This window comes from Pollicipes pollicipes, unplaced genomic scaffold (assembly GCF_011947565.3).
Source record: "Pollicipes pollicipes isolate AB1234 unplaced genomic scaffold, Ppol_2.1 Scaffold_401;HRSCAF=451_pilon_pilon_pilon, whole genome shotgun sequence".
NCBI classification, from domain to species: domain Eukaryota; kingdom Metazoa; phylum Arthropoda; class Thecostraca; order Pollicipedomorpha; family Pollicipedidae; genus Pollicipes; species Pollicipes pollicipes.
The window spans coordinates 121,999-138,624 of record NW_023596422.1 but is presented as its reverse complement, the minus strand read 5'-3'; the positions used below and the strand labels follow the sequence as shown (position 1 = coordinate 138,624).

General features: G+C 52.0%; 1 protein-coding gene across 1 annotated transcript in view; it reads left to right on the top strand.

Annotated features, from left to right (window-relative positions):
• The window catches only part of LOC119094821 (uncharacterized), a 7,498-nt gene extending 3,056 nt beyond the window's left edge, over positions 1 to 4,442 (top strand). Inside the window, exons 2-6 of the mRNA XM_037217746.1 lie at positions 11 to 85; positions 1,350 to 1,403; positions 1,944 to 2,145; positions 4,044 to 4,080; positions 4,374 to 4,442. Of these exons, the coding sequence (XP_037073641.1) occupies positions 11 to 85; positions 1,350 to 1,403; positions 1,944 to 2,145; positions 4,044 to 4,080; positions 4,374 to 4,442 (437 nt within the window). The remainder of the gene's footprint in view (positions 1 to 10; positions 86 to 1,349; positions 1,404 to 1,943; positions 2,146 to 4,043; positions 4,081 to 4,373) is intronic.
• The last annotated feature ends 12,184 nt before the right edge of the window (positions 4,443 to 16,626 follow it).

Here is a 16,626-nt window from a genome sequence, read left to right as displayed (position 1 = left end):
GGCTCCCGAGCCGAGGACGCGGCGCTCGCCGGCCAGGACCTGATGGTCTCCGTCGAGGAGATGGAGAACGGCGAGATCGGCATGGGTGAGTACGCGCGGAGATCGGCTGGGTCATGACGTGTGGGTAACGGGGTCGTGTGCCAAACCCGACGAAATGGAACGACGGAGGCGGTTAGAAGATCGGTCCCGTTTTGGAACTTGTCCTTCGGCAGGGCAAGATTTATGCTGGGATAGGAGAAGAAATAGTGTTTTTTTCTCCGTCGCATCACCAGTTTAATTTTTGCGTTAAGTGCTGTCCTAAATGGAAAGAAGTGCTTTTGGAACGCGTCCTATCGTTGTTTCCGCGGTTTTATGTAGCTATATTATGTTATTTTTAGCTATGGTGTTATGATATATATATATATATATATATATATATATATATATATGCTATTGTAGTTACATATCTAGTTTAAGTATCTTGTGTTATTATTAAGTACGAAGCATAATCACGGTTATACAACACGCAAAGATGACATTTACTCTCAATTTGCGTTGGCAGTAAATCTCTCCAAAGTCACGCATCTCGCTGCATGTTACTTTGAATTGGGGAATGACATGCCACAGCGATGCGAAATTTTGCCACTGATCGCGTGCCAGTCCGATATAGTACATGCTGCGGGTTTGCACCGGGACAGTGGCGATTTGGGTGAAGAAACGTTTCCATGGACAAAATGGTATCACTCCCCGACGAGTGATGCCTCGTTGTCGCAAAGGAGATCGCCCACAGTCTGCCTCGGATAAATATTTGGATTCTGTATTCCAAATCTTCATTGAATGGCAAGAATTACATTGTATAATTGCGCGATAATCGTTGCTTATTCAGCTGCGTTACATGTCATTTGAGTGTTTTCCTTTTCACTGTATCTAGGCACGCAGCCATGTCAGGTTTTGGGACGACCGATGCGCGACCGCTCCCTGTATTTTACCGTGCTCTGTGCGTGGTGGAGCGTTCCGTTGATATTCAGCGGGTCGTTTTCAGTGTATTCATGACCTGACTCACCAAGCTTGGCTTTCAGCTGTATTGCATCAGTGCGTACCACCTGTACGACAGGGCTCGAGCAAAACTACACCAAAAACCAGGCGTACAAACCAAAAAGGGCTGGTTTGCATCGTCTTTAGGGCCAGCATGTGCTAATGCCGCTGCGGCGTGGCCACGGTGTCCCATGGCGCGGACGGTGTGAGACAGGGAACCAGTGTTTGAAGTGGGCACAGTGATCTCTCGGCGCATATCTTTGCGCCACGTGCTAGTGCTTTGCCGGTGCATCACTGCCAGTACCCGTCACCTGACTGATCTGTGTGCGTCCCAGACGTCCTCACGGCTGCTCCGGGCATCGACCCGGCGTCCAGCATGCACTCGCCAGGTGAGCTGGCGCGGCCAGGGGTGCCGCGGGCGGGCCGTGACGGAGCGGGACGTCAGGATGTTGGAGCTGTCCGGCTGCTGCCGATGGAGAACTGTGGCTGCCGCAGGTGGTGCGCGGCCGCGACCGTGCTGTCAGGATTCGGGACAGATTCTTGCTGTGTCAAATGAAGTCGTCTGATTTGTGAGGAGCCTCTGCTCGCGCGTAGTGGCATTCCCTGTCAGCATTCTGAATAGCGGGATCTCATGATGTCGCTTTTTGGGAAGAGTGTAATCAGTTGGGGACGACTCTCTTTGCTCATGATTTGCCTTTTCGTTCCGGGAATGCGTTAAAAGAACCTTTGCACTGAGCTGCTCCATTTGTTGCTCGCGTGTATACCGTGAATGAAATGTTGTGCACCCTTTCAAGTCGCGTGCCTGCAGCTAAAACGTGCGCCGCGCTTTCGAACGAGCCGGCGCGTCTCGCTCGCTTGTGCCTCCGGCTGAGTCGGCGCCCACCGGCCTTTTGCTAAGGCTGGCCTTTTGACGCCCTTTGTCGTTACAGTGCGCCGGTCGCGGTGGTGCGAGTCCTGCGCCAAGATGATCGTGCGCGACTTCGCGCGCCACAAGCGCGAGGTTCACGGCGAGGCCAAGCCGCTGCCGTGCGACCTGTGCGGCTCCGTGTTCAAGTACAAACGCTCGCTGCAGGTGCACGTGAAGCGCAAGCACGATATCTCGTGGGACAACTACCGCCAGGTGGTGGACGGGCCGCCGCCGCCGCGCCGAGCCGCAGGACCTAAGCCGGCGTCGCGGCGGCGGCTCGCCCGAGGCGGGCCGCTTCCGCGACGACGGCGCCACCTAGCGCCGCGAGCGCCGCCGCCGCGGCCGCGGCCGCCGCGCGCACAAGCACTCGCCTCCGCCTCAGTGCCAATAACTGCTAAGTCATGGGCCCCGCCGCCGTGCGATGTTCGGACGGCCGGTCCGGGCGTGCGCGACGCGCCCGGCGACGTTCGGGGATGGGGGCGATGGCGGCGCGCCCCCGGACCGGACAGACTGCGCACACGCGCCGACCGCGCAGGCCGTGTGCTCCGTTTGGATTGGGTTAGTCGCTTGCCGCCGCGGACGGTGCCTGTGTTTACTCTGGGATGCGCCGCGCGGCGACGGGCGGTGAGCTGACCGAGGGCTCCGCGACGCCGCCGGAGGTCATCGTTTCGTTTTGGGGATGCGTTGTGATGCGTTCTGCAGTTACCCTTGCGTGCGTCGCCCGCGTATATCAGCCTGCCGCCGTGGAGCGGTGTCAGTGTGCATATATCCGTGCATGTGTTTTGTACTCGAAGCGATGCGGCCGTGGAAGGGCCGTGTTTGCAGGCGAGCTTTTCGGCGGCGGCCGGTGGGGCCAATGTGCACACGAGCGGCCCGCCCAACCCAGGGAACCTTCAGTCACCCGCGGCGTTCAGCCACCCCGCTGCGCCGACGCTACGCGCTGTGGCCACGTTTAGTCAGCGGGCGGCCGCGCGCGCCATCTGGTGGTTGGTCGGAGGTCTCTCAGTTTGATCAGTGGCCGCCAGGGGCGCTGGGCGCGCAGTGCGCTCCGGCGCTCGTGGCCGGTGCCCAGCGCAATTCCCAGTTGTGATTGAGTTGCCATTTCTTTCTGCGGAGACATTCCATTTACGATGTGATCACGTGACTAGTCCCTGTCTGCCGTCGGCTGCCGGCCCGGGCGGCTCCGGCGCCGGACCGGCACCCACCGAACCACATCAGGAATGGCTGGTACGAAATATCATTATCCAACGGACTCGCCGTGTTTTTGCGGGCCGGGCTGGCCTGCCGGAGGGCAATCGCAACAGAGGTGTGGATTTTCGCCCCCCCCCCCCCCTCCCCCGCAACAGATGTGTGGATTTTCCAACAGAGGTGTGGATTTTCCTTGTGCTTGCGGGGGGGGGGGGCGAGGCTGGAACTTCGCCCCCTCCCCGCCCTCCCGGACTTCATGTTCAGTTCTGCCGCGGTGTCGGATTAGCTCTGAGACATGTACGCCTGCTTGTACGCACACATGCTCCCACAAAAATACCTGAGCATGCTGTTGACCCGCCTGCGATGTAGTGCGTGCCGGATTACGCGTACATGCTTCAAACGCGCTCTAAATAAGCGCGGCGTGGCCCTTCCGGGTTATTCAGAGCATTCGAGAAAGGTTACTGTCCGCGATGCTTTAAGGCTTTCACAAGGCGCCTCAAATCCTGGCTGGTGGGGATGGTGATATACGTATACAAAACAAGTGCTTGCATCGCAGACGCGTGTTGAAGCACGTGTTTGTTTTCGTAGTATCTTTGCTGAGTAAACTCACCGCACAAATTAATAAGGCACCGAGCACGCTCATTAAACTGTGAACAGGCGAAGTCGCCGCTGACCAACCAGGGTTCAGGTCTGCGCTGTCTGTTACGTTGACTTCCACGACTGCGAGAGTCTGCGTTTTTCTACTGGATAAACATTACGTCTCATCAGATACGTGGTCAGTGTTTCTGCGTTGCTGACTTCAACAAATGTGCTCATAGAACAAAAAGCACCGACGTACCCCGAGTACCCGGTTCAGCGTCGCCTCTTAAGCGTGCGCGTCGGCGACGCGTAGCCAACAGCCCAGCGCCGGCCCTGGCTCTGGCTCTGGCTCCAGCACCAACTCCAGCTCCCGCCTCTGCTCCTGCTCCAGGGTGCGTGATGTATCACGCGGGGTTTACACGCCGTGGTCGCGCGCTCAGGCCGTCTGGCATGCATCACGGACGAGGCCAGTGAGGAAAGCAGGATTGACCTTGAGGCGCTGTCACTGCGGCGGCCGCGCTCACGTCGGCCTGTAAGCGGCGCTGTTCGGCCGGCCGCTGCACCCCACGACACCGCACAAGACGTGAAGCCCACGCCGCTGGCCGGGGCGCGGCGGCAGGTCTCGGCAAATGGTGGAGCAGAACGACGTCGGTTCAGCTCCTCTCTCCACCGCCCGTGCCTGCAGACCTGCCGCGGACTGAAGCTGCACATCTCGAACGGCTTCGGTCGGCGCCGGCGCTGCCCTGCACACTAGCAGCTGCCTCCTGACGTTGCTGCAGACGGTGCCGCTCTGCTCGTCTCCTCGGAACCCCCGTCACCAGTGCCCTCGCCGGGCTGCCGACCGCGATCCGTAGCGCCGCTCGATGCGGCGCTCGCAGCCGGGCCAGCGAGCGGCCCGGGGGCCGGCTGCTCGTTTGTAGGTGTTTGGTCCCGCACACAGCCGTGCGGGGAACGAAGGCACGCGCTCGCCGGGTGCTTCTTCCCCGAAAGCCCAGATTAAAGCGCTACTCCACGGAAGAAGTGGAAACTACGGCTTCTTCCGCATCTCGGTGTGGCTAGGTCGAAATGGAAACGTTTGTCTTTCAACTGCCACTCCGTCGCGGTGGCTCAGTTGGTTAGGGCGCATGCGTTCCGATTCGCCCAACCGTGATGGGGTGAGTTCGAGTCGCTTTAGGCGCTCGCTATTTGTCCGTGACAGCCATGGCCTGCGGCCGCTGGCAGCGACCGCGCTGAACGTCAGGTGACGTTAGAGGGCAGGACGGACCGTACTGAGCATTGCGGCACGCTGAGCTTTCGCCACCAAATTCTGACGTTGACAAGGAATTGCGCGATCGGGAGGTAGGTGTCAGGGCTCACACAACAAGCACTGCTTGACGTGAGGTCAGTGCCCAGAAATCTATCTATCCAAAAGGTTCGGGTTAAATCTTTAAAAAAGCGGTGGACTGGCAAAATCATTGCTACCAATGAAAGTTGGCAGCTTTTCCGTCGGTCTCATTGTTTCCACCACCACGGCTTAATTGTGAAAGGATATTTTTCATTGTCGTAGCAGGCCGCGGGCTGAAATTCCCGATTTTTTCACACGAATAGAAAAACTATTTATAACCACTACCTCATGTAAGGCCTAGAGCGTCCTACTTGCTAAGCTCGCATCCTATTATTCCGCCGACTTATAGCAAGCCGGATTGTTCAGAGCACATTACGAAACATGACAACGTAGCCGGCCAGAGTCCCATCCGCCAGCCGTCGCTGCCCGCCGCTTGTTGTCCTCATTAACAAGCGGGCCATATCCGTGGATATTTTGTTGGGGGGCCTTTCACCATAAGGGGCCCTTTCTCAACCCTGCCCAGCTGCCCCAAAGTTCTGGCTGCGCCCCAGATCGTCGCGAGGCTGACTATCACACCGGCAGTTAAAAATATGTCACGCTCCGGTCGTTCACGTGCTGTTTTAGTCTGTTAAGGCCTTTCGGGCCACTAAGGGGCGCCCCTGGCATTGAGATGCCACTTGCCAGTGACGTTCTCCCCTGACCACTCGGGGGCTCATTGGCCGTCCAGGACCCCACCGGTCAGCAATGGGTACCTCTGATTGTTCAGGGGTCCATCTGGGCCACCTAAGTGCTCATCGGCCTACTGAGGCCAAGTGTTGTGTAAATGCTGTGCTAAGTGTTGTGGGCTCATTGGACGTTCAGCTGCCCATCCGGTCGCCAAAGCCATTTGGGAGTATCCTTACGGCCATATGGACACTCAGGTTCGTGCTGGCTGCACAGGGGCCTTTTGGCAGCCCAAAGACCCTCCTACCGTACAAAAGCCCCGGCTGCTCGTAGACCCCGGGTCGCACCAGGTAAGGGGCACGATAAATATGCCTCCTCATCCCTACCCCCAACCCCACCCCGTAGGTCCCAAGGGGTCGAAGGTTTCTTGGGAACGAAGGCAATGGGCCCGATTCAGGTGCTCGAAGAGCTCCACGGGCTGGCTGGAAGATATGGAAGAATCACGGTCCCGCGGGTAGGGGCCCTCGAAGACCACTTAGAGGGCCTCCTGCATCCATGCTGCGGGACAATTTAAAAACCCCATGTTGGCCTGAGCCCCCAAATGCCACATAGTCGGCCCCTCTTCGGCCAGGGGGTCCACCATCCAAGCAGAGACAAGAGAGACAGAGACAGAGACAAGGGCTGGAGACCGTGAATGCCAGGTATAAGACCTTAAGCATTGGTCGGGATTCCTGAGATGATGGAGGCTCTGTGCCAGCAAGGAGACTGTGCCTGACAGGGGGTCCCATGTTTTCAAGGGTCTCTAAGTCGGCGAAGGGCCTAATTCCTGAACGGAGATAGGGACGCAGCCCCGAATGTTAGAGGGCACCTTTCGTTGGTCGGATGCCTTTGACAACGAAGGGAGATACTAAATAGGCCACAGTGAATCAATGGAAGGGCCCGTGCCGGCGTGTCACATCATTAGTGCTGCGCAATAGCGCAGGCAAGGAGAGCACAGGGTACAGGTGCCTCCCCTCCCTTAGATTCCGAGGGGCCCAAGGGCCCTCGTGACCTACGATCAAGGGCCTGATTTCATGGTCCGGGGGGCCCGAAGGCCCACCGGAGGCTGTTATTCAGGGGTCCGGCCCGCAGGGCTGAGCACTTCAATGCCATCCGGAGGGTCCTGCGCGTGGATCGGGGCCGCTCAGTGGCTAAAGATCTATATGTCGGTCAAACATTACCAATTACGCACAGTCGGCCCCGTGTCGGCATGGGCCTTAGGGCCCATTCCCCATGCAGAGACAAAGCAGGAGGCGGCGATTTGCATTGCTCGGGATCCCAGCGTCTGTCAGGGGCCCACAGCGCCTATCAGGGGGCCCTGTATTGGTAAGCGGCGGAGCCGGCCAGAAGCAGTGTTCGAGGGCGCTCGAAGAGCCTAGGGGCCCCACCGGGGCCGACAATTAAGGGCCCGATTGGGGGGGGGGGGGCTAAAGGGTACGCGGTGCCGCCCGGGTCTTGTTCGAGGTCTCCAGCCTGCAGGGACGGACTCTCAAATGACAGTCAGAGGGCCCTCTGTGCCGATCGGGCACCCCTGAGTCAATATGGCTTATTTGTCGGTCAGGCACCACCAGCACCGCACAGTTAGCTCTGTGTCGATATGGGCCTAACGGTCCACTTTGCAATCAGTTACAAAGCCGGGGACAGCAATTTATACTGGTCGGGACCCCTGTATCGGTCAGCGGCCCGCAGTGCCTAACAGAAGGTCCTGTGCTCGCAAGGGGCCCCGACCAAGACCGGGGCAGAGTTCGATGAGGCCCGATGAGGGGCCCGGGCGGCCCAGCGGAACCAACGATCAAAGGCTCAGTTGGAGGGCATAAGGGCCCCAAAGGCTGGCTGTAAATCAGATAGAGAATCGCGGCCCGTAGGACCGTGACCTTAAATATCAGTGGGAGGCCCTCTTGCACCGTTTGAGGACCCCTAAGGCAATGCGGGTATCTCGTCGTCCAGAGACGACGAACACCGAACAGTTGGATCCTGGTCAGTCTGAGTCCTGGGGGCCATTTCCCAAGCAGGAGCTAGGCGGGGGCCACGACTTCGTCGGTCTTGGTCCGTGAAACAGTGGTGGGGCCCTTGCGTTGGTCACGGGCCCACAGTGCCCAACAGGGAGTCATGTCAGCCAGTGGCCCCGAGGCTGTCACAGTCGGTCGGTGACGTACTCACTCATAGCTACTTCGAGCCCCGTGGTTTGAAACTCCCCGCTGGACAGTAAGGGGACCTCGGAACGACCCAGGGGCTACTTGACCGCTCAGGGGTCGCGTTGAGTCCTTAGAGTTATTTGTGTAGCCAAGGTCGCACCCGGGCCGTTTAACACGAGGTCGGGTCTGGTCAAATTAACCCCCGGAAGGTTTTTCGGCATGATTTCCCAAATGGCTCGTCGCAGCCACACCAACCTTTGCATAGCTGCAAAGAAATGAATAGCAGATCTTTTGATGTAAAATTTAGGTGCACCTTGTAAGGTCGCTGGCTTATGGCAGGCCAAAGTCCGATTAAATTGGTTTATAATCGGAATAAATTACATTGACCTACGGTGGCGTATAAAGGTCAGACGGAGGTCAAAGGCCAAAACAAACCGGTTTTATTACTGGAGAGCTTGCTGTATGAGCTGTTTCTGGTGCTCATTTTGAATTCATTTATAATAGGAACGGCAACAGATATGATCTATGGGCTTCTTAGAAATCAGAGCAGGCTGCTGACCCATAATGACCCGAGTCAGCATTTTATTTTTAGGAACATACTGCCGAGCGTATCCCTGACGCTTATTCGAATGACAAGATAGAAGCAATTTCGTAGGCTTTTGGTCACCTTGACTTTCTTAGGGTCAAAAAGGTCATTTAACTCAAGTGAAAACCAGCAATCTTTAGCCTAGAACAAGTATCTAGGTTCGAGGTGGTCGCATGCGGAGGTCTGGGTCTCTCTGGTGAACAATCTTAAGTTTTACCTTGTTTGACCTTGTTTGACGCCAAGTTTATGACCTAGGAAAACGACCTAGGAATTTGGATGCGATTGAGGTCACATAATCGCACTTCCACCCTAGAACTTGGCGTGTCTTGCCTTTTTATTTTTTGATATCTCAGGAGGTCAAATTGACCTCACTCCCACACCCAAGCGAAGGGCATTTAGCCGGCCACTCGAGCGCGTGTCAAAGGGGGAGAACACTTTATTATTCCTGTATATCATGCACCTGAAAAAGTGGAAAAGGGCTGCTTTTGGGGGGGGGGGGAGGGAGGGGCGCTTGTCCTGTGGTGCATCTTTAGTCCCGACCAGAGACCCACGAAGCACATATAGGGATAGGGACTGTCGTTAGATAGCACAGATAGGGACTGTCGTTACAAGCAAGGCTGTGGCCATGTAAGGCATATTACAATTATACGCTCTCACAGGCGTGCCGATTGCGAAGACGCGCTCATGTTCCCAAATCGGCCTGAACATACATGTGCCTAGTTCCACCAAAAGATACCATACCTTAAGAGATCCTTCAACAAAATTTGAAAAAGCACCCGAATCCCAGAGGATTCTTCGACGAAGTTTCAATAAAAATCCAAGACCCCAGAAGGCTCTTCGACAATTTTTTCCAGGAAGACCTGGATCCAAGAAGACGGGACCAGACCGGGCCCGTCTGGTCCCGGTGGATCCCATCCTGGTCCCATCCGGTTCCATCCCATTCAGTCCTGTTCCTATTGGTTACATTCCTTGCCGTCCGATCCAACTCATCACGCCACGTTCTGTCTTGTCCTGTCTGGTCCTGTTTGGTTCTATCAGGCCTTGCCTGGTCCTGCCAGACCCCGTCCAGTCCCTTCCGGTCCTTGGTCTCGTCCAGATCCATCTGATCCCATGAGCTCTCCCCAATTTCATCCGGTACCGTCCAGTCCAATCCAGTTCTATCTGCTTCCATCCGGTCCTGCCTAGCCTCATCACGGTCCATCACTTTCCGTCTCTTCCTGTTCTGCAGCGTCCAACTCCATCCGGCCACGTCTCATGCCGTCCAATTCCACTTTCCACCCGATCCCAGTACTTACATGTGTGACAAAGAACGAAACGAAAGATACACTTACATCCAGGTGGCACAAGGTGGTGGAAGTTCATTGGTAACAACAACACCAATGGCGTCACTTAATCTCAGAAACTACTTAAATTGTTCAGTGCATTTGCAAGGAACATTATTCACATAGATAAGACAGCAGTAATCTCAGAAGCGACCTCTGCGTCTCACGTAGAAGACGTGAGACCTCTGTGTCTCACGTAGTACTATAAAGGTTAGTAACCCTTATACTGGGGTTGGGAAATTAGAGCGGGCATCCCGAAGTGGCTAAGTTTACTTTTATGATTAGGGGTCGATATTCAATGTACTTGAACTTACAACATGCACACGTATAACACACCTTGAATGCACAACGCACATATGTTAAACATACTTTGAATGCACGACATGCATACGTTAACACACTTCATATGTACAGCATACTTGCGTTATGCATGCTGTGAATGTGCAGCACACATACCTTAAACATGCTCTGAATGTTTGACATTCAAAATATGTTTAACAGGCTCCTGTTGTTGATAAATAATAGATAGGTAAAACAACACATCGGCAAAAGTGAGGCTGGGTTTACACATTAAGGTCTTAATCATAACACCTTCATTTTTCAACCCCGTAAAGACAAAGTCATGTTCACCGCCAGCTTCCATAGGAATTTTTCATGCAGAAAATTGTCACAGTTGAAAATTGAAACAGCTTGCTTTCAGCCAAAACTTTAATGCAGTTAGCTTTCAGCTTCAGTCAGATAGAGTCGTAGTCAATGTGAATTGTCCATACAATGACATCGAGTTGTTTAAAAAAAATGTGGTGCAATGTCAAAACCCTTACCCGAATGCATACACGCAATTCACGCTTCATAGATAAACTGCATCTTAATTAAGCAGCATTTAGACAGGGATGCTGTGGCATAAACCCGAGGAAAATCAAAAATTCAGTGTACGTCATGTGATTTGACCGAATGGCTTAGCCGCCAAGCCCGGGGGTTGGAACTGTCAGCGTAGCCGGACGTCTGACAATCCAAATCAACGTCTGTTCGTCGCATATAGCACTGCATTTATCAAAGCTAGGGCACCAGCAGCCATGTAATTATGAGAAATCCTGCTAGCTCACAACACTAGCTACAGATTGTAACAGGTGAAGGGATAACCAGAGCAATAAACTTCAGACATCTAGGGTCATAAGGTGCGCAAAGGTGTGGGAGGTTAAACTAGAAAGCCACGTAACACGGTGCTGACGCAGGTCCTTCATGACTAGCGCATCCTCCGCCGCCCCCCGCAACCAAAAAGAACTTGAGTGTCGCCGCCCATGATATCACCCATACGTCGGGAAATGTCAAGAGGCATTTCATACTGGAAGACAGTTCAAAGGACAAAGAATCTTCATTAGCAAAAGCGGATTGGGATAAACATGAACAAGCATGTACTGGAAAGGATTAAGACAAGAGTGTCTCAGCATTTGGTGCGCGGTATGGAAAGGGATCGTCCTGCTGCACTCCGGTGCGCTCGTGGATCTGTGACGGTGTTACCTGTGTTAGCCGCCCCTGTCCCAGCCGCGCGGCGCGTTCTGTCCGCTCGGCGGTCAGAGGTCGCGGTGCCCGGGGCGCTATGACCCGGGCGTTGGTTGGTCCGCGGCGTGTCGACTGCTTGGCAGTCGATCTGTGGCCCGGCGCCCCGCGCGCCGGGAGAATTAGGGACGGACGGCGGTGCGGTGGGAAGGGGGGGGGGGGGGGGGGAGAGGCGTGCGAGCGGCGGCTGTAATTCAAGCCACAAATTTCGCTACGTTTATTGAACTTACAAATCGCGATTCGGGGATACAGGGTTCAGCTTATTCGCGAGCCTTTGCGCTTATATCTACGGATTTTGTTACGGCCGAATGTTTATGTCTGCACTATTCGTTCGTGATGTCTTGCATGTTCAGCGTTTGCTCCGGGCTTCTCCGGATCTGGAGTTTAGGATTGAGTTGAGTTGTTGATCAAGCTCTTGATCTTGCTGTCAAGTTGAGGATTTCTGGAAACTTTGTAGGTCAAGCCACCACACATACAACGGTCCGCCACGTACTGAACCCAAACCCGTAGTTCTATGAGGTACCAGGCTGAAACCCCTAGAAGAGTACATCAGCCCAAAGGTAATAAAAAAAATGTATAATAAATAAACCCCCAGTGGAGCATTACGGCTGCAGAGTTCGTGCAAATGATGAAAAATGGCCGTACCGCCATGGCCCTCTCTCATCATTCTAGCTCAACTCTATCGCCTAAATAACCTGCCGGCATTATCGCTGCTTTGAGAAACCATGTGAGAACATAGCTTTAATACAGCAGCAATCTTTATATTCGGGTGACAAGAATCATTTGTTTGCCCGAACGTTGCGCTTACTTTCGTCGTGCTGACTCCATTGGTGTTAGTAAAAGGACGGTTCGCAAATATCACCTTTCTCCGAATCAGTTGGCAACAATGCGTAGTAAGTTGTTTAGTGCATTTGCGAGGAACATTACTCACGCAGATAAGACAGTTGTAATAGCCCTATTCCTCGGAGAAAAACCAGGAGAATGAAAAACCAGATATAGATGCTTCTGCTACTCGTTTCGATAAAGGCATGTCGCCGAAATATCAACACATCTATATATTCATTCTCCTGGTTTTTCTCCGAGGAATAAGGCTACTACTACTGCTGTTTTATCAATACCTAAATTGTTTGAGAACTATTATATCACGTAAACATATCACTCGTCGTGGCGGAAACCCGATTTCAGCACAGCGCTGACGTCACGCGGACCACGTTCGTGATGTGACGAAACGCGTGGTGGCAGGTTCGCGTCCCAGAATACGTGTTCGTATCTGGCTCGTCAAAGAGGGGCATTTGGCCTTTGTCTTGGTGCTGTCAGTCTGGTCAGAGGGCATCCGATAGCCGTATAGACGTATAGTCGCATGACACGGTAAATGTTCTTTCGTTCTTTTGGGATTAGGGACTGAGGCAAATTAGATCCTTTGGACGCGCAGGAAAATAATGGGGCGGTAGGTTCGGGGTGCTGGTTTTAAATTTGTTCAACACGGAATCAGACTGAACATTGTCTCAGAATATTTTCGTTTTCTGTATTGTCTATTAGTAAGTAGCCGGACCACGCCTAAAATCTGGACCTACGATGCCGCGCCAAAAATCATATTAATCAATTTTTGTTTTCTCGCGACACCCTGTAATAAAGCACCGTGGGTTTCAAATTGAAACAAAAGAATATTAGGTTCGTGGCTCACTATGGGTAGGAGTCAGAAGCTCGTTTGGCATACAAGAGACCACGAGACGGATCAATGAGCAACGGCAATTTTTAAAAACATTGAAAAAGTTTCAGCAAATTTAATGGCTAAAATGTAGGGGCTTTTGGAGCGGCCGGCGTTAATTCTAGCGGGCCCACAATGTTGCGTGCTCCAGTTGACGAAATCCCGGATCCCCCCCCCCCCTGGTTGTCCTCCAATCTATTTTCCTCATAACACAAGCACGGGGCAAATACAGGAAACCATCGCGGTTTCTACTATGCACCGTACTTTATGAAAGCAGTGCCTTGTTCAATAAGTATTTAATGTTGTGCAACATCAATAACATTCGAATAATAAAACTATTCATAGAATATTAGTAGGCATCGAAAATTGATAAGACATAGTTTCGGAATGTGATGTGAATGTGAAATGGAAATAAATAAATCACGTAGCGCACTACAATCAATATGACCCTATTTTGTTTCATCTGCTATCCTTCTAGCTTGTTTGACACATCTGATGTGACCAAAACGGAATTCATCAATTTTGTTTCGAAATTCCCATTTTGTTTTTACATGTGACTTCACTTGCGGAAATACCATGCAATTTGCGATACCTCAGAATGGGTCTAGATTTGGGACAATTAGCATGCAAACAAATCCTACGATATATGAAACCAACCGATCAAAAATTCGCAAACAATGATGATGAAAAAATGAAATGAGTGACCTAAAAAATGATGAAAATGAAAAAGATGAGAAGTGATAACATAAATAGCAAACGGCTCTTGCCGCTGCCCAATGTTTATGCCTGCTCAATTTCATTCACGCCATTTATACTGTTGATGCTTGTTGCTGGGCTGCTCCAAATGTGGTTTGTGGTCATTTGTGGTCATATGGTCAATTGGGTCATTTGTGGTTTTGCAGGGCGCTTTGAATGCAAAAGCCGGTCACATTTACAAGGGTCGGCCATGTGCCGAATCCAAAGTCGTATTTCTATAAGGAATCAGAGTGAAAGCCCTTAGGAAGGTCCAATGATCCAAAAATAGTGATTTTGGAATAGAAACACCGCGGCTGTATCTTCGTACAAGCGATAAACTACGGTTCGTACGGTCAAGGGCCCTCACTTCATTCCTTCAACTCATCTCTACCACCCCAGATCATCTGGCGGCTGGGCTGGGTGTGAACTGCACCGAATAAATTTCTTCAAAATGGCTATTTCAGCTCAAAACGCCATAAAAATATCAAACACTCCCTATAACAAAACAAATTTGCTTTAAAAAAAATGCGTGCTTGTGTGTGTGTGAACGTTTAAGCTTGCCAACGCTATTTGAGCCTATATAATAGGCCACCACACTAATATAATCTTCAAAACTGATCGGCGATTGCATAGGCATTAAGTCGGTGTTTTGCATCTTTGCACCTAAAGTGTCGACAACGGACATCTGCGTTTCTACTACGCACCTGTTCCTTACCAGTCGAAGTTTCCAATCGAGCATTCTAAAGCATAGCATGGCACTTTAACATAACAGGTTATATTACACCGGAACGTTGTAAGCCAACGCCAAAGGACACGCCCAGCGCTTTATGGTGCGTACACATGACATGAACGACGCATCGATCTGAGTGGGCAGCAACTGCATATTTTGGTGCAGCACTTGACGTCACTACTGTCCGGTGAGATGGCTGAGGCGAACACCATTACCCAAAGCAAAGCTGAAGGCAGCCACGCCCGAGGTCACCTCAGAGCGCTACAGTAACGTTAACAAGGTCATCAATCGTCCGGCGTTGCCCGCCGATCAGTAAATCAATCAGTTTGTGATATACATCTGACGCTGAGGCTATAAAGGTGTTTAATTCTTAAGCTGCTGCGAGATTAAGTAGCCGTCGTTGGTTTGGCTAGCAACGGGCAACATTCTTGATAAACAAGGGAGTTAAGTGAGTTCAATTCAGTCGGCAGTTTTGGCAATATTCGACAAATACCAGGCAACGCGTAGCACAAACACACGAGACGTGGCGCAAAATTCGCTAACTCTGTTGCCGGAGTTGTAGGAAAATAAATCGAGGCGCGGCAGCTGACGCTGGCAGCGTAACCTTATCTGTATAAACAGTGACAAATCCCATATTTACACAATTTCGTACTTTGCACGTGCGCAGTGTGATTTGGTACAAGTATCGGCACATATGAAATAAATTCGTGTTTGTACTTGTATCTAGTCGATCGACACGCTCTAACCAAGTTTCGGGTACAAATGCAAATAATTTGCAGAAACAATGCGATTATACAATGCCATATAGCACATACCACACCACCACGCCTTCGGCTTTTAAACAGTGAAGGGCATTAGTGACGGTGCAGTAACGTACAAACTGCAGATGACACAAGCTAACCGTTCGTAAAAACAGCACGAACATAACGTGCAAACCGCAGAATGCATACATCAGTTTCCCACTGTCCACTCGGGTCACCGCCACGCAGGTCCACCGCGCCCCACTACAACATTGCTTACTAGCTGACCTGTCAGGACGACCAAGTGCTGACAGGTCGCACTGCACCTGCACCTCATGCACGAGGTGCAGTACAAACGGTCAGCTGTCCACCTGGAGCACTCGTGGGACCCGTGGCAGAAGACCCAGCGCTGCAGAGAGAGCTGCTGCGGAGGTCGAGCGCTGAGTGACCGTTGTCAGCGCGATTTGATATGGCGATGGACAGGTGCAAGTTGGAAATCGGAAGAGAGACGCGGCAACATCGCCGAAATTGTGTTTGCACCATTGACAGATGAATTTTAAGCTGCTGTCCTGTTAATGATCGGCCTTTCGTAAGTAGGGTTTACACGACTTATGAAAAAGCAATGATGTTCATTGTGAGAAAGCTGAAGGTTTCGAGCCGGTGTTCAAACCAGAAACTTTATACATCTTATGTGAATCATTTACAGCACGAAAGACCAGAAGGTGAAAAAGCGAACTAGGTGCTCAATGCCTACCTTGCTCATATTAGAAAAGTTATACTTATATACGGTGTTTTTTTTTTGTCTACTCGTCTTTTGCAACTGACATTCACAATCAGCTAGCACGTGGCCGTCGAGAAGCTCGGGTGACCTGATTTCAATAAAAAGTTTACAAAGTTGCACATGATTCGGAGCGGGCCGTCTCGGCCTGCTCTCTCGTTTCGACCCACTCTCAGTAGGCCATTTTGCTGCAAGTTCCACACATAAATTCGCGCCCCTCCAGATGGTATGTGGACAAAAAGCTGGCTCTTAGTTTATCGAATAGTTTTTTCGGCTGCTGTATTGAAGACTTTCATATCGGAGACATGTGAAATGGCGACGTGCCAAAAAACCCAGCATAGGCAACCTGATGAACCGCAAATGGCGACATGGAGGAATAGTGACATGCCGAGATGGCGAATTACCTAAATGGCGAATTGCAAAATGGTTGATACCAAAAAGCTGACGTGCCGGGATGACGAGCAGCTAATGGCAAATTGTAAATTTGCGGCATGTAAAAAAGGTCGATATGCCAAATTGGCAAACGGTTAAATGTCGGTTGAGCTGCTTGGACAGTCATGTTTGAATAAATTGCTGAAAGGAGAAAATGGAGAGACGCGTCAAAATGACGAAAAGCCAATT